At 41.4% G+C, this 18,659-nt stretch overlaps 1 protein-coding gene across 3 annotated transcripts in view; it reads left to right on the forward strand.

Moving 5' to 3' along the window:
* The window catches only part of LOC110829550 (diacylglycerol kinase eta), a 65,298-nt gene that overhangs the window by 24,871 nt on the left and 21,768 nt on the right, over positions 1–18,659 (forward strand). For 2 of the 3 annotated variants that reach the window (XM_022063366.2, XM_087346220.1), the window contains 10 exons: positions 10,448–10,528; positions 12,442–12,546; positions 14,176–14,275; positions 14,764–14,900; positions 15,144–15,235; positions 15,644–15,774; positions 16,001–16,169; positions 16,655–16,757; positions 16,918–17,063; positions 17,628–17,789. In XM_022063366.2, the coding sequence (XP_021919058.2) occupies positions 10,448–10,528; positions 12,442–12,546; positions 14,176–14,275; positions 14,764–14,900; positions 15,144–15,235; positions 15,644–15,774; positions 16,001–16,169; positions 16,655–16,757; positions 16,918–17,063; positions 17,628–17,789 (1,226 nt within the window). The remainder of the gene's footprint in view (positions 1–10,447; positions 10,529–12,441; positions 12,547–14,175; positions 14,276–14,763; positions 14,901–15,143; positions 15,236–15,643; positions 15,775–16,000; positions 16,170–16,654; positions 16,758–16,917; positions 17,064–17,627; positions 17,790–18,659) is intronic. The other variant, XM_087346219.1, reaches the window with a different exon arrangement.

The raw sequence follows: 18,659 nt of genomic DNA on the forward strand, positions 1-18,659 counted from the left end.
GGGACCTGTTCATATACGTTCTTGGCAGATGATCCAGAAGTGGTTTGCCATTGCCTTCTTCTGTGTGTGAATGGAGTAATTGTAGGGATGCCAGGGAGGAAAACTCCGTGTTGCCTAGACCACGGCCTTGCCCAACACAAGTTATAAATTCGGGCACCGCCGGGAATCGAACCCGAGACCCCAGGATTACAAGGCCAGCGTTCTAACCGCTAGACCACCTCATCTTTTTATTATTTAGTGTTCTGTCTGACGACAGGTCCATATGAACAGGATCCTTCCATCCTTTTCTCGGACTGGGACCTGTTCATATACGTTCTTGGCAGATGATCCAGAAGTGGTTTGCCATCGCCTTCTTCTGTGTGTGAATGGAGTAATTGTTGGGATGCCACGGAGGAAAACTCCGTGTTGCCTAGACCACGGCCTTGCCCAACACAAGTTATAAATTCGGGCACCGCCGGGAATCGAACCCGAGATCCCAGGATTACAAGGCCAGCGTTCTAACCGCTAGACCACCGTGGCGGTTTGGTGCCTGTACTGAACGATAATTTAAAAAAAAAATCAGCAGATTCTTTTCGGGCGTGTATTTGCAAAGAGAACAGTGTGGCAAGCGAGCGAAATGTTTCGGTGTTATAGTTTGTGGACGTTCTTACTTAATCTCCTCACGTACACCGACTCGTGTTCTGAAGAGGTTTGCAGATTTTGATGAAACATTTGTGTCGTCTTCTCTGAATCAGCGTGAGTAAAATTTACTAAGAGGAGAATGACGCTGACCCCCCCCCCCCCCCCCCCCAGATGGTTCGTCACAGTCGCGGTGTTGACCCTTTGTTTAAGGCTTTCCTACTTTAATACCAACCTCGTGTTCCCACAGTAATCCTCTTTTTTTTTTACAAACGTGGCTCTGACCATCGAGTCACAGTTGTAAAGCCTTGCATTTTACGTAAGGGAGTGTTTCAGTTCAAGAAACCTTATGACGAGTGTGGTGCCAGGTAACCTGGTGTACAGTAAATTCATTTACCATATTCAAGAAACCTAATCATGACGGCATTACCATTACATCTCGTTTAGAGGAACTGTTTCTTACCTGATACAAGAAGCCAAATCAACGATTATGTCATGTATAAAGTTTCAGTCAAAGAAGTTAATTTTCTTATTTACCAAATGTTTAAACCATGAAAAAGGCCACACCACTGTCATTTTGATTTGTGTTTCGTAACGCGTAGCAGTAAAGTAAAGTTTGTCCCACTATACGCCATGTAGGCGTTTGGGGGGAGTGGAGGTATAGCTCCTCTCTTCCTTGACCTCGGCACTAGATGGGGGTGAGTGGTCAGGATCACGCCCCGGCCGGCTTTATCCCGGGGAAAGGACCCCCGGTACCCATTGTAGAGGAGGCTGGGTGGGCCCCAGAGGCTAGAGGAAAAAATCCTCTGCCCCCGTCGGGTATCGAACCCCGGTCGTCCAGCCCGTAGCTAGTCACTATACTGACTGAGCTATCCCGGCTCATACTCGTAGCAGTAATGAAGTATTTATGTTGATTATGGCTGAGGAAAGCCACGATGGCGCCGGGATGCTGCACGGTGGACCATATTGAGCGATCCGTGACGTCAGCTCCGAGCCGTAGTACACACAATGCAGCCCGTTGGGCCCAAGGGGGGGGGGGGGCTGACCGGAAGAACAGCATTGAATATCGGCAGCTGTTATGTTTCGGATATCAATGCGGACGTATTTAAAAGCGCCCGTGGTTACTATGTCCGCATTGTGCTTGGCATTAATGCGTCGGCGAAGTGTCTCAAAGACTCCGGAAACACGTTAGTTGAATGCGCCGATTTGAAACGTAAGCGACTAAAGCCGATAGAGACAGTCTTTGCCTAAAGCCAGGAATGAAGAAGAATATTGCATTGTTTGATATACGAGACTCTCACAGCGACGAAGATTTTTTTTAGACTGTGACCCCGTGTGGACTTGCAGGTAGAACGAAAAACTGTGCTCCACTTATCAGGAAGTCTTCACTCGGACCAACATCCGTCCACCCTCATGTTAGAGGCAGTTAGGACCTCTGAAACGTCGGTCAGTAAAAATTAACGTTTAATGCAATTTCTCACAAAATAGTTACGCCATACGAGGTGCGATCGGAAAGTTTCAAGACTGCGCGTATAAAAACCCGTACACTTATCTCAGGTATTAAATTCATCCATCACCCTCGACGTAGTTCCCCTGGGAGTGAACACAACGATCCCAGCGCCGCTGCCAAGCCTGGAAGCATCCCTGGAAATCTTTCTTTGTCAGCCTGTCAAGCACCTATGAAATGCTAAAGCAAGCATTTGGGGAGTCCGCAATGGGTCGTGCACAAACTTTTGTGTGGCATTCACGTTTTAAAAATGGCCGAACCTCTGTCGATGATGACGAGCGTTCTGGACGACCATCTTCGAGCACAACGCCCGAAAATGTTACGAAGATTCGGCAGGCCATTCACGAAGATCGACGTCGTACCATCAACGACTTGTGCGACATTGTTGGGATAGGCTATGGGACCTGTCAGCTGATTCTAAAGGAAGAACTCCACATGCGACGCATCCTGTCTGAGGACCAGAAGCAGAATCGACTTCTCGTTTGTCAGGAGCTCAAAGATCTTGCAAGAACCGACCCCAACTTCCTTTCTAAGCTCCGTGTGACTTCTTCCTCTTCCCAAAGATGAAAATTCAGCTAAAGGGAAGGAGATTTGAGACGATAGAAGAGATTCAGGCAGAATCGCAGATGGTGCTTGACAGGCTGACAAAGAAAGATTTCCAGGGATGCTTCCAGGCTTGGCAACGGCGCTGGGATCGTTGTGTTCACTCCCAGGGGAACTACTTCGAGGGTGAATTTAATACCTGAGATAAGTGTACGGGTTTTTATACGCGCAGTCTTGAAACTTTCCGATCGCACCTCGTACAAATCTTCACTTTACGAATTATTTCCCCCTTGCCGAGTTACCTAACTTTCTTTAAGCACGACGTTTTCCATTTACGGCGTGATATTAGCCGGACAATAAGGACGCGTATTTAAATCTCATGTTCAAGTTGATTAGTCGAAGTCGTAGCAAATTATATTCTAACTTTCTGTTTCATGACGTTTCTCGGTCTTTCGCGGGGGCGTGTAGACCTCACGTCCCGTTTACCGAGAACGCTGTTCTAGGTCAGGGACGGATGAAGGGAATCTCAGTATACGGCATTTCACTTTCAAAAGCAAAGTAGAAGAAGGAGGAAATAGTTTCTGTTTTTATATTACCTAGGAGCGACAGTAACTTAACTCGTATTTCCACCTGTTCCCTAAGAGAAATTGCCTGTTGTTCCTGCGGTGAGTCGTGCATTCCTCATTAGTCAGAAGTGATCTTGAATATCCTCTTGATTCGTGGAATGCACGGACCACGAAGCTTTTGGCCTGTGTTGTGATCGTTTCTGCCCTCAAATTCTTTATGGTTACGATAATTTCTTAAACACCTAAATTTCCGTACTTTAAGCGAAAGGATCCCCTAAATTCTTCTCTTATTTGCTTGAAACATTTAGAATTCTCGTACCTTCTCGAAATTTTATACATTTGCCTTTGTTTAATTTTAATTCTTCTCGCAACAAAAATTGTTCCTCCGCTAGATTTGTATCAGCTTCAAGTACTGTGTGTGTAAAGGTGTTAAAATATTTAGAAATCGTTTTGTCATGCTTAGACGCTTGTTAAACCAATTACCCTTTACGTAGCTTCATTATTTAATATTTATTATAATTTGTATTATATGTATTTAATTTTAAAGTTTAAATGCGTCATGTTTGTGTTTTATAATTAAAATATATAATATAATTCAGGTCTATACACAAACTTTATTTACAGATGTTAAAATTTAAAATTTAAAATAAATAACTCATATGTTAATTAATTTATTCACAGAATAATGGAAAACAAACATAAGATACATAAAATCAGAAGATCAACAGAACACATACTATAATAATTTACAAAACAGATGAATAAATTGAAAAACTTGCGTTGTAATATAAAGTAGTTTTAAAGGAAAAACCTGAAGATGATGCTACGCATCGAAACATGTAGAAAATGAAGGCGCAGTATTGTAACATCGTAGTAACGATGAATAGCGCAAATTTTAAATTTTAACATCTGTAAATAAAGTTTGTGTATAGACCTGAATTATATTATATATTTTAATTATATGTATTTAGTCCATGTTTGTTCTTACCTTTGTTATCTGTACTTCGTACTTATTATATCATTTCGTATCTTTTGCTGTGACTCTGTAATTGACTCCTGTAGCTGTTGAGTCAGCAAATTAAAATTAAGAATTGAATTATTATTATTATTATTATTATTTATATTTCTGTTTTCACGCTTGTTCCTAGTACTTTTTCGTCTTGAACCCTCAGTTTTTAAGTTTCTGGTTGTACACTTTCCTTACTACTACTGATGCTTTGAAAGTTCAGAAATTTTTGGATTTTCCTCTGGATATTTCAGTTGGTTTCTTGGCTGGTTTGAACATTATACACTTTACTGAATATGTGCTTATGATGCAAAATGTTCTTATGCGTAGTGCAGATGTACATGGAAGTACGTTTATTATTATTATTGTTGTTGTTGGTGGTGGTGGTGGTGGTGAATAGAGAATTGCTGCGTGGTGGAAAATATTGAGTAATAAGATGGTAAAGATAAAGCTAATGGAATGGAAAATTAGAGGCGATGCTACATCACGAGGATAATTTATAGTCTTTGAGAACAACTGCGAGGAGCGTAGGGTATCCGAAAGGAGGAGGCTGAAAATGCAATACTCGGTTCATAAATGAATCAGTTACGTAGATTAACGTTAAGAATTTGTGGAAACATATCAGAGATACAGTGAGAAAAAAGGATTATCTACCAATTTTACAGGCTGATACAGTTTGTGGTGATATTACAAGAGTTGTGGTAATGAAAGGCATTTACACAGGAAGTCTCGACCATCTAGGACACTGGTATTCAAACTTTTTTGTTCGCGTACCCCCAGATATAATTTATCTTCAACTTTGTACCCCCAAAGTTGTTGGTGTATAATTCAAGTTATACATAGTATATAATCTACATCTAAAATAAATTAAACAAATTACATTACTGATTATTCAGTGTTTATCGTAAAAAATATTTTTTTAAAAAAAAAATTCACGTACCCCCGGGGGTACGCGTACCCCAGGTTGAATCACCACTGATCTAGGGGACTGAATTTTACAGGAAATAGGACACTTCGTCGACGGAAGAGGACAATACATCGCCAGTAAAATCTTTGAAAATGTTTTGCTCGCTTAATGTAGGGGTTTAAATATTGTTAGACGTGTAATAATAATCATCATAATAAGAATAATTGAATATTCCCGTCACTGGAAAATTGCAGTCGTCCATTCCGTTTGTGATGATAAAAGCAGTTACTGGTAGTTATGGAGGTGTCTCGTTGGTACATGTTCTGGGTAAAATTGTTTGTGTGATGTTGGCTATGCGCTTAAGGGCACAAATTACTGTCCAGATCCCATATGGGCTTTGTAAATGGTAAAGGACTATTCGTATTGGTTTAGTAATTAAAACGCGAGTGGACAAGTCTTTAGGTTGAGGACTCGGACAATGCCGCCAGATACGGAGGTAGTTTTCAACAATTTCAGGCTTTTCACTTGCGATTTGGAAAACCTGAAGGAAAGAAAGCATTTGGAAGATCTAGAGTTAGACGGGAGTACAGACTTATTGTTGATATCTGAGAATATGGCTCAGGTCAAGGACGGGTGGCGGGATTTTGTGAATACTTTAGCGAACGCCAGTTTCTGAAGTAGGGCTGTGCTCCGTGTAGTTGGTTTAGTGTTTTTTAGAAAGCCGTTCGCTTCATTGAGAGGTCTTTTGTCCAAAAAAATGAGAATTGAATTTGTAAAAGTTACATGCATGATATTAATTACTGCATGTACGAAAGAAAATGTAACAAGTTTTTGTGTCAGAATTAAACAGCTGATTTAATCGATCATATACGCGACGTTAAACAAGGACGAACCCTATGTCACATGTCCTTTTTAGTTAATACGTTTATTGATTACGTAATCAACCAATGAACAGCGGGAGGAATATTCATACCCAGATTGTTGGGGGAAACCGTTGGTTACACGCACGCGATCTGGCGGTGTCGTCCTACACTACAAATCGGTTACAACAATATTCAATAAAGCGGAAAGATACTATTTCAAAGGCGAAATTAAGTTAGGAAGAAAACTGATTATGAAGCCACAATTTGTAATATAAACGGTGAAATAAGATAGTATAATTGCGTCATATTGTGAATCAAATATTAAATTAATTATTCGGTTTTTGTCCGTCTAATCACAATTATATTTAAAATTTATAAAATAAGATAATTAAAATATCATTTTATGTTCCACATCGAATAATCGATTTACATTTGGAACATTTTTACAACATGTTTCGGTTTCATCGAACCATCTTCAGGTGTAAAATTCGACATATCGACACCAGAGGCTATAAGACGACAATAAATATTATATGTTTGGTTATGCTGAGGGAAATATTGCTTCTTGTGGATATCAAATAGGAGGATTTGGGTCATTGTAGATGAGGAGATGTGAAAATTGTGAAGGTGTGGAGAAGAAAATTGGTCCCACCCTGCGTATCGTCCATGCACCATGACCAGAAAGCACGTCGTGTGACATAACTTAGTCGGTGTCCCAGGAAAGAAGTTAACTTGATTTTCACACGTGACTACTTCCCTAGAGCACATCAAATACTGTACTGTTAAACTTCCCCTGCGTGTTCCGCTTGTCCGCACACCAGCAGTGTCCGCATGGTGACCTTTTTGCTTTCCGTCTGATCTTCCCACATGAGTCTCATTCTGTAATGTCATGGGGTAGCTATCGGTTGGCCGATAATGACGTTACGTAAACTATTTTTTTTTAACTAACAGATCTACGAGGTGCGATCGGAAAGTTTCCAGACTGTGTCAATAGATGTAGTACGAGCTTCTGCCGCTAGGGGGTGCGGCCTACATTCATAGTGAATCAGTGTGCCAGCCGGCATCATCGAATTAGCATTTGTTTCTTAGTTACGGGCGTTTTGGTAGTGCATTACACCGACCCTCCTGCGATTTCGGAATGGCGTGTGCATCAAATTTTGCCAAAGACTCGCCAAAACGGCTACGGAAACCTATGAAATGCTAAAGCAAGCATTTGGGGAGTCCGCAATGGGTCGTGCACAAACTTTTGTGTGGCATTCACGTTTTAAAAATGGCCGAACCTCTGTCGATGATGACGAGCGTTCTGGACGACCATCTTCGAGCACAACGCCCGAAAATGTTACGAAGATTCGGCAGGCCATTCACGAAGATCGACGTCGTACCATCAATGACTTGTGCGACATTGTTGGGATAGGCTATGGGACCTGTCAGCTGATTCTAAAGGAAGAACTCCACATGCGACGCATCCTGTCTGAGGACCAGAAGCAGAATCGACTTCTCGTTTGTCAGGAGCTCAAAGATCTTGCAAGAACCGACCCCAACTTCCTTTCTAAGCTCCGTGTGACTTCTTCCTCTTCCCAAAGATGAAAATTCAGCTAAAGGGAAGGAGATTTGAGAAGATAGAAGAGATTCAGGCAGAATCGCAGATGGTGCTTGACAGGCTGACAAAGAAAGATTTCCAGGGATGCTTCCAGGCTTGGCAGCGGCGCTGGGATCGTTGTGTTCACTCCCAGGGGAACTACTTCGAGGGTGATGGATGAATTTAATACCTGAGATAAGTGTACGGGTTTTTATACGCGCAGTCTTGAAACTTTCCGATCGCACCTCGTATATGATTACCTGTACAACTTTCATTGGCTTTTGGTATCTCTTCATTGCATGAGATTCTTGATTTATTTTTGTTGTTGTTGAATCTCTTGGAGCGAAGACGTTCCAATTGAACTTCGGAGAGAAATTCTGTAGAAAAGCCGACACTTAGAATGGGTTATAACGCCAACAGACACACATTAGCGTTAATCAATTAATATTACAATATGCAGTTCCTTTATCATGGGTGTGAAACTTGGTCTTCTTGTGACATCTAAAGAGAGAGCATTTGTTGAGGATGTCTGAGAACAAGACGCCGCTTGGAATACCTAGTTATAAGTGGAATTATGATTTATAAAAAGTAATTGTAAATAAAGAGTGTGAGGATGTGGTCTGTTTTTGTCTTGTTGAAGATAAGAACCGTGGTAATGATCTTCATGTTTTCTGAAGGAGGATTCTGGTCTTTGGCAGTGAGAAGTGAGGGTTGCAATGTTAAGTTACTGCGCGCACTGGAGTTTCTGTTAGGCAGGAACGTTACAGCGTATTTGGGGGTGGATCGCAATCAATGCCGAATGTAATGAACGGGCTTGGCATCCCCATAACATATGAATGTCGACAGGCATTATTGCGGAATCAATCGCATGACCTGTGACCTTTCCGAGAAGCTTCTTGAATAACTTATTTTCTCCGTCTGAAAGCGGTGGAAAACGCGGCGACGACATGATTTCCTTTCGTGTAAGGAAGAAAGTCAGAAATTTTCCCGGTTGACCGATTTTCAAAATTGAGACGGTATTTCCGAAAATGGGAACCAACATGGCGAATGCATGAAATCCATATTTTTATACTTGTTCAATTTTATCAGTCTAATCACAATAAAATATTATTAAATATTAAAATATTACAGTTAACCATTTAAATATTTAAAATATATTAAAATGACGCTCTCTATCGAAATATATATTTTAAATATTTAAATGTTAATTGTAATATTTTAATATTTAATAATAATATTTTATTGTGATTAGACTGATAAAATTGAACAAGTATATATTCAACACAATATGACGCAACATTATCATCTCATCCATATTTTTACTTCAGTTTGATGGCTGTAACTCATTATTCTCGGAGTTAGGCGTTTGAAATATGGTGTGAAGATGTGTCGTACTACAAATTAAAAATTAAAATTGTTTTAGAAGTAATTTAAAGCACAGTGATGGTATGAAAATTTGAGGTTATGTCCGATAAATTTTTACGTACAGAAAATCTGTACTTCTAACTTTAGTTCCTTGCGATAAGAAATCGAACTCTGCTATTACGAAGCCAACAACAGAAATTATGACGACGAAGATGGTGATAGTTCATTTTCGAATGTTCCGAGTTCTGACTTGTCTCGGTAGTCAAGGCCTCGTTTGTATGATTTTGCCCCTGGCCGTTTGGCAGCGTGTCATACTGCATGAACGTCATCTCAGTTTCTGTTCCGTTAATTTGATATGCTGCAGATACAGTTTCTTTGTTTTTGCAGTTTGCAACTCAGTGGTGTGAGGGTGGGACAATCGGCTTCCTAGGCTTTATATGTCTGCCTCGCTTGCGCTGTGACGTCACCAGCGTGATGTATAGTCTGTGCAAATTAAAAGGAGAGGCTTCGAACTACATATATCCACTGAGATAAATATTTATCGTCGCCCAAATAGTACTTAAAAAGTTCAGTCCGTACCGCAAAGAAAACACGACGCTTCTCCGTTCAAGTGGTTCAAGGCTGCCTAATTAAATAATGGCTGTTAATTCTCAGAATGGCACGAAACTCGTACATTCTCTCGAGGAGCGAACTGGAATTATTCATAAAAAAACTCATGTTTTCAGGGACATTCTGTAGCTACCACTGGACTTAAAAGGTAACTGAACGACAAAGGCTCTGTTCCCGTTATACCTGGGACAAAGGCTGGTTAGCTTAATGTTAAATACGTATATTAAGACGTAAAGAATGCGTGGAAGGCTGCCCCGATGCCCGACATACGTCATTAGAGCTTGTGGGCACAGTAATTTTTCTTTTGTCTGGACACACACACAGCAGTTACAAAAATATGGAGTTTCGGCAGGTCATCTCAGCGGTAACGTCTCCCGCTTCCATCATGGACGTTTTTATTTCAAGTATTGGCCTTCAGCATCCATGCGCTGAGGTTTTAAGTGGTTCTGTTGAGTTCTTACGTAAGATTATCTCCATAATATTTTACAATACGCTACGACTGCCTCAGTTTTAAAATTTCTGAACGTTTTGTTACAGTTGTTAACGCATTTCCGATATTCCTCAGGCCTTCCGGTCAAAAATCTGTAGTCGTATCTGAAAATATGTTGCTACAGTTTACTTTCCGATTCGTGATCCATCGCCTCTTTCGTCCTCTCCATCTAATCGTCATTCCACCGTCGTTGGAAGCTGATCTTTGACGGCCCCACGAGGTGTGCCTTAGCCCTGACCAAGCAGCTCATAATCATGCCGTCGGTTCTAAGTTAGGGGCCTTCATCTCTGACCTGGCGCGTCTCCCCTCGGTCGATCCCTCATACATAACCCATGAACCATCTCATCTCCCAGGATCTGGCCTGGAATTTTAACAATACGCCAATGTCTTTCAGGCTGTGACCTTTGACGACACCGACCTCAGTGACGTCAGCTTCCCAGAGTGCAACGTCAAGACCACGAACCACAGCTTCCAGGTGAGGCGAATCCTTCAGAACCCTTTGTGTGTGTCGTCGCAACCCTAGTTCTTTGCCCAAGGATGAGAAGCTAATACTGCTCTGGCTCGTTCCCGTTCAGAATTATATACCATCTTATGAAATTATGGGGTCCTTTCTAACCAAAAATTGCCAGCCATTTGCCCGTAAACGTTTTGGTGCCCCCGGAAAAGTTTTAGGATTGGGTAAACTATATATAGTTTTAACCGGGAATACTCTCCATTGCTCAGGATGGCGGGAGGGAGTGGTCGCGTTCAGATAAAGTTGTTCAGTACTAGGAACTCCCAGTTGGCAGGTTCATCTTCACGAGTTTATGTGTAGCCGCCTCATTACATTGGTGTTTTCGGATGAAATCCGTCGTCACGTCTTTCAGATCTTGGTATAGGTTTCAAGAAGTGAGGTTCAGGGACCCAATACCAGCCGCAAGGAACGCCCTGAGGTGGTATAATTTCTGCCGATTATTTACGAATGCCTGAATGGTGATAAGTTAAAATTGACGGATATTTATTAAATATATTGCCAAGATCATGCCATTATAGACCATCTCACCTCGGTACTTATAACATTTTTCCACCAGTAATAGCAATATGACTCTCAGTAGAACTTCTGAGGTGGTAGCCATCATTGGTGTCGCTGGTAGGATGAAGGCCTTGAACGTTTCTGAGTTTTTCAAAAGTATGCAACTTTTATCAAGGTGATTGCTTTGTAAAATGGAAATCAGAATGTCAGTATACAAAATTGTAGTTGGAGGGCCTGAAGAAATAGGTGTAGATAGGAGGATAATATTAAAATTAAAATTAGGTTTGGAAGGCGTGGATTGGATCGGGCTTTCTCAGGTTGAGGTCCATTGGTGGGCTGTTTGTTCTTTGTGTTTAACAAAAACAGAGAAGATTTCCGTCTTCAGGGTTGTTGCGCTGTGTAGTCTGGTCGATGTTTACCAACGTTTCAGAGGTCATACTGCCTCCATCATCAGGGCGATGAATATTCACACAGCGCAACAACCCAGAAGACGGAAATCTTCATACTCTGATGACGGAGGCAGTATGACCTCTGAAACGTTGGTTAACATCGACCAGACTACACAGCGCAACAACCCAGAAGACAGAAATCTTCATACTCTGATGACGGAGGCAGTATGACCTCTGAAACGTTGGTTAACATCGACCAGACTACACAGCGCAACAACCCAGAAGACAGTAATCTTCATACTCTGATGACGGAGGCAGTATGACCTCTGAAACGTTGGTTAACATCGACCAGACTACACAGCGCAACAACCCAGAAGACAGAAATCTTCATACTCTGATGACGGAGGCAGTATGACCTCCGAAACGTTGGTTAACATCGACCAGACTACACAGCGCAACAACCCAGAAGACGGAAATCTTCATACTCACCGCTGTGAGAACCTCAAGTCTTACAAAAACAGAGAAGTTCAGTGCTTGTAGGAGAGGTGAAAAGTCTTTCCCAGAGCGTATTTTAATTCCAGAGAGAAAGGAGTAACCATTTTGTATGTCATGAGGAAAATGTATCATGTCTGTCTGTCCCTAATTAAATTTGAACAAGTTAGACGATTGTTTTGGAAATTTATTTGAATTCAGTCACTGACAAATCTGATGTGGGAGGTCATTAACCATTTGAAATAGGACCTAAGCTAAATACTGTTTACAAATTTAGCCCATACTACGAAGAAATCACAATGCTTCTGCGTTACAAAGACCAGTTGGTTAATATGGATTTGGGAAGTAATCGCTGTTTATTTTGAGAATCTTATGAAACCCACAAAACACTGGTGAAACTGTGGAGTTGTTGATTTTCTAAAACACATGGTACATATACTTATTGCTGTGCGTATAAGGGTTAAAGGTAAGTAGTATTCGTTCTTGTATCTACAGGTGATCGCCCCACCCCGACGACCGGTCCCGTGTGCAGGGGCTCGACGTGAGATGGAAGACTGGACCTCTGCGCTGAAGGATGCCGGCAGTAAGGAGAATTGTGAGGTGGGTGGGTCTGTCTGTCCACTTGTAGTGTCATTAGATGCTTGATTTTGTTTTAATCTTGCTGTTATCCGTATCTTTATTCTTTCTGGTTCAATTTCTAAACTTTACTTTTGTATGGAATGAAAGTAGTCTTATATGACCTCCATACTGTCTGCTTCCCTGCCCCCCCCCCCCCTCCTCCGCCTTTCCAACTTTTGAGACGATATTCTTGTTGACGTATTATCACAGGATGCTAGGGAGCTGATGGGTTATGCAAGTGTTCGCTACGTATTCATTGATTCATGTTCCCTGGACTAGTATTACCAATCTCCAGAGTAAACTAATTCTTGTGGTTATTTGCGCTGTTGACTGAGTGCATACCTACTGGCGATGACAACATAACTAACCCTCCAAGTGTGATGTCCGTCTGTATACACTTAATACGTGTATTGTGTGCGAGAATTTTAATTAAATGTGGTTTGGGCGTAGTGCGTCAGGTGACTGCTTTAATGTTAATTTTAAACTTTCCACACTCTTGTTATACGAGACGGTGGTTGAAATAGTGGAGGTGAGGTGGAATGTCGTGACGCCATTACGCATGCACATCAGAATGTCCGTCTGTACGTATTTCAGTAGAGAATGACCTGACGGAAATTAATGAAATTCGGTGTTAAGATTATGCCACCGGTGAGTCCTGCAGAAACATGATTTTTAATTTACTGTACTCTATAATGAGACAGTTGCTTGACGTCGTGAGGTGGAATGATGATGAAGCCATTGCACTTGATGATCTGCGCATGTTCATCACTAACTCAACCTAACCTAGTACAACCAAACTTCACATATTTCATAATTATAGAATAACTGCACGGAAAGTAATGAAATTTTGTATGGACGTTGTGCCATAGGTGAGAGCTGCATACTCTAATTTTTAACTTTCTGTGATAGATACTACTAACGATACCGTTACTTGAAGTCGTGAGATGGAATGTCGACGCCATTACGCATGTTTCTCTGCGCATCACACATAACCTAGCTCTTAATCCGTGATAACCTTCTGTACGCATTCGTTATTGCATTGTGATTTCAAGGCTTTTCATGAAATTCGATATGGACTCGTAGCTCATACTTTTTAACTTTTACAGTTAGTAAATGCCCACTTGATGGATGCTCGAAGACAATTAACTGTTCATGAGGTATATTCTTAAATAAATGGTATAAATAAATAACAATGTAACACAATGTGAGTCAGCTGTGCTGTAGCACACTGGGCTCGTACACTTGTGTTAATGAGTTCGAGTTCCAATCGAGTACTTTTTTCATGCAACCACCGCTTGTTCCTTTGCATTGTACAAAGAATTACTTTCCTAATGTCCTTTTTTATTTTCCAAAGATCTGTAACCATGTATGATTGTATGACCTTATTGTAAATGGCGCTAGTGTGAATCCCACCTCACAAGTTCGTTCGTACACCATTTTCTTATACTGATCATAGGAAATTGGCCCACATGGCTCAACACTCATACTAAATTTATTCCTAATCCGTCCACTGTTTCTCAAGTTAATTCTCTACAGACAGACAGACGTCAGTCATATATGTGCTAGTATCGCCAACCCCATCACTTCTACATTGTTTCTTTCTCCTTTCAGGCTGGTGACCCTCGTGACTTCCTGTCAGGGCATCACTGCTGGTATGCCACATCACATGCTCGACCCACATACTGCAATGTGTGCAGGGAGGTGCTCTCAGGTGCATTCAATGCCCCAGGGGACTCGGGCCTGATTACAAAAGTAGACTGGGCTGGGGGAATTAATTTATTATGTTAATAATGTCAATATGTATTAAGACTGTGCCGTACTGATCGATAACGAGGAAAGTTTTGAGACATGGGTAGTCTAACAATATCCTTATTCAAAAAATTAATTTTTTGTCATTGTATTATTCCCCTTATTCCATTAATTTCTAATGCCAGATTTTAAAAAATGATGTCACTCATTTTGTGATTTTGCTGTAACTTTGTTTACGCACGCTTCTAGGACTTAAAAATTGGTGACTCTCAAGTCATGGAGTCACTATTGGAAACAAAAAGCTGTCATAAAATATAGTGTTTACTGTAGTCTGTATTGTGGGGTGCTTGCACTTTCTGAGTCTGGTGATGGGTTAATACAGCTGGACAGTACGGTCGTACATTCTGCATAGATATGTTGATGAAACATCCCTTGATGTGATTGGTGCAGGTGTGATGTCTCATGGACTGAGTTGTGAGGTGTGCAAGTATAAGGTACACAAACGATGTGAACCCAAGGCCATCAACAACTGCAAATGGACCACCCTTGCCAGTGTCGGCAAGGAAATCATCGAGGACAAGGACGGGGTGTGTGCTTTCGTATCTAATTTTTTTATCAGTACACCTAAAAATACTAGTGTAACATTTTGTGTCTCGAGTTTTGCGTTAAAGCAAATTTGTATAAACGTATGTGTATTTTTGAAAATATTGTACAGAAAAATAATTGTAGTTTTAAAAGTTTGGTACAGGTGCCAAACAATAATTTTCCCAATCTGTGTGTCTTTTGTGCTTTGCCGTTGAGTATAAGAGATAAAATTGCTTGTATTCCAGAACATCACAATGCCCCACCAATGGATGGAGGGGAACCTGCCTGTATATGCCAAATGCTCTGTCTGTGATAAAACCTGTGGTTCAGTGTTGAGGTGAGGTTATAATGCTAGAAAGTATAACCAATTATAAGATTAGTGTCTTCTCAGAGTAACTCACTCATCTTATCACCGTCAAATAAAATCCCATCCACCACTGGACCTAATCCTGAATCAGGTTACAGGTTCACAGCCTATTTTCTGTAACATCCACTCTAATATTATCCTCACAACTGTAGCCTCCTAAGTGGTCTCTTTCTGTGGTGGAGTCAAACAAAAATTTTGTAAGAAGGATTTTTCTTTCAAATGTTATATTCTCTCTCCCTCCCCCCACTCTCCCTGTGGTAAGATTTTTGTATGAAATATGTTGAATCATGCCAGTCTTCAGTGTGAACGTCATTGCCAGGTGACAAATTACTGACAAAAGAAATTCCAGTGATACATTGAAGTGCTTGTGCGTTTCAGACTGCAGGACTGGCGGTGTCTGTGGTGCAGAACTACAGTGCACACTGCTTGTCGTCCGCTTCACCCAATCTACTGTCCGCTGGGTCCCTGCAGAGTTAGTGTCGTGCCTCCTATTGCCCTGCACAGTATTGGTATGTTCTTCTATTTACTGTGCATGAACTTTTAAGTAGATTCCAATCTTTGTTGAGGAACATACTGCAAAGAAAGAGGTAGTATGTTCCTCTAAGACATTGGTATCTATCTACAAGTCCACACAACATCGCAACCCAGGAGGTAACATTTACATTTTTGCCGAGAACCTAAAATGTCACGTGGTTTAAGACACACTCATACATATGACGTGAATTTGCTTGGTAGGCAGTGATGAAGCTTGGGAAGCAGTGAGGCCACCTGACTGTTCCCCGTTGCTCGTGTTTGTCAACTCCAAGTCCGGAGACAACCAGGGGGTCAAGTTTCTGCGACGCTTCAAGCAATACTTGAACCCGGCTCAAGTGTTTGACCTCATTAACAATGGCCCAGGTTTTGGGTGAGTCAGATCATGGTTGCGTTATGGTACTGTGCCGGTGGATGGTCGGGAGAAAGCCTTTTCTCCACGTATACTTTTTTATATGCAAGAAACTGTGTTAAAATGCTTGTTGAATGTGCTGTAATGAATTACTTAGTAAGTGACTGAATAAGTAACTAAGTAATGAGCAATAGAACAAAATAATAATTAACTGTGGGATTAATAACTTACTAACTAAATAATTTTGTTACTAAGCAACCAACTCTTTTGTATTAGAACCTGAAGATTTAATGCCATCAATATATAAATCCGTCATTGGATTCCATAAGTGGTGAAGGCAGAAATCTCGCCATATTTGTCAGAAATTGAACTTTGTTCATGCAACCGAGAGGCAGTTGCTTAAGCGATTGAGATGTGGGGCGTATGTCGACATGACATTTTCTCCATAAGCCTTGCAGAAAGTATGTCTGGTTAGGTTACAATTGTGACGTCTGTCTACTCCGCAGTTTGCGTCTTTTCCGGCACTTCGATCCGTTCCGCATCTTGGTGTGCAGTGGGGATGGTTCTGTGGGGTGGGTCCTGTCTGAAATAGACTACCTCAACATGCATGTAAGTGCATCTCAATTTTGAATCTTTCTCCTTCAATTTTCTTCTGTTTTGGTTTAGCATTTATGGTGAATGTGTCAAGTGTTTTAGTGATTTTTTTCAGTAGAGAATTCTAACTTACATTTTGCATCAGAATTCTTCATGTCCATTTGCATGTTGACAGAAGCAGTGTCAGGTGGGCGTGCTGCCGTTGGGAACAGGCAATGATTTGGCTCGAGTTCTGGGCTGGGGCAGCTCCTGTGACGATGACACTCATATTCCGCAGCTCCTAGAGAAATATGAAAAGGCATCTACCAAAATGCTGGACAGGTGTGTGCCATAGAGCAGTTACTGTCGTGAGCCAATTCAGGTCTTTACCAAAATGACGACCCATTCTGTGAAATCCATTCTCATTTCCACAGCATGCTCCATTCTGCAGCCCACATTTGTTTCACAAATGTTTTCTCTCTCTCCATGGAGGACGTACAAAATGAAGTATACTTCTTATGTAACTGAATGTTTCCTAATTTTATAAAAATTTTGAAAGGAACAGAAGTATCAACAAGTCTCGTTTATCGTGAATACAGCACATTGTGTAGGCAAGCCCAGTATAAGAATCCAATGCAGTACCAGTTCCTCATCGTACTGCTCGTTACATGCTCCAGATTATAATGTCCCTTTGTTAGAATCATAGACAAATTTGGCTTGGAATTTAATTTTTCCAAACATTAAATTTGCTCAGTATAACCAGACATTGCTGGTCTTGCAGTGAAACCTCATTGAGCCATGAAAATAAAAATTAAGTGTCAAAACCTAATATTAGAGAATCTTATGGTGTGGCACGTGATATCGAGGTTCCATGTTTGATTCTTTTGTTGTCCAATTATCTTGCAGATGGAGTATCATGGTTTTTGAGAAAAGCATTACGATTCCAACCCGCAAGCTGTCGCAGACAGACCCAGCACTTACTATTGCAGCATACGAGGATTCAATGGTCTCGCTTCTTGCCAAGATTTTGCAGTCTGATGAATATTCTGTTGTCATCTCAGCTGCCAAGTTAGTCACGTTGTGTATTGCTTCATAACAGTGGAGGGCTTTGTTTAATTTGGGTCCCCTAAGCCAGCTAGTTCGTGTGTTGCTTAATAGCTCAGACATTCTTAAAGAGGCTGAAAAAGTGGGTACATCTGACACAAAGATTAGAAACGCGAGAACATAATAAGGTATACAGGAAAACTATCAGCTGTTAGGGTGTGTCTACTTTTGCAGCATATTTATTAATAGTCGCGGGAATCACTTCTGTTTCATTTTTTGCAATGAATGATTGTTTGACACAAAATTTTGGTTGGATAGCCCACTAGGAAGACCTAGGCATAGATGGGAGGATAATGTTAAAATGGATCTGAGGGACATTGGATTTGGGGGTATGGATTGAATTTTTCTGGCGGGACATGTAGTGCGCATGGATGGGACAAGAGGTATTGGTTGGGAAGCCTAAGGGGAAGAGACCGCTGGGGAGACCTAGACGTAGATGGGAGGATAATCTCAGGCGGGATCTATGGGAGATAGGAGTTGAAGGAGACTGGATTTTGTTGGCCCAGGACAGGGTCCGGTGGAGGGCTTTGGTTGATTCGGTGATGAACCTTCGGTTTCCCTAAGCCATCTGGTTGATTGGGTCCACTATTTGGGAAGCCTGAGGGGAAGAGACCTCTGGGGAGAACTAGACGTAGATGGGAGGAAAATGTCAGGCGGGATCTATGGGAGATAGGAGTTGAAGGAGACTGGATTTTGTTGGCCTAGGACAGGGTCCGGTGGAGGGCTTTGGTTAATTCGGTGATGAGCCTTCGGGTTCCGTAAGCCATCTGGTTGGTTGGGTCCACTATTTGGGAAGCCTGAGGGGAAGAGACCGCTGGGGAGACCTAGACGTAG

Source organism: Zootermopsis nevadensis, unplaced genomic scaffold, assembly GCF_977971745.1.
Source record: "Zootermopsis nevadensis isolate Lab colony 2312 unplaced genomic scaffold, Znev_1.0 Znev_ptg000010l, whole genome shotgun sequence".
NCBI classification, from domain to species: Eukaryota; Metazoa; Arthropoda; class Insecta; order Blattodea; family Termopsidae; genus Zootermopsis; species Zootermopsis nevadensis.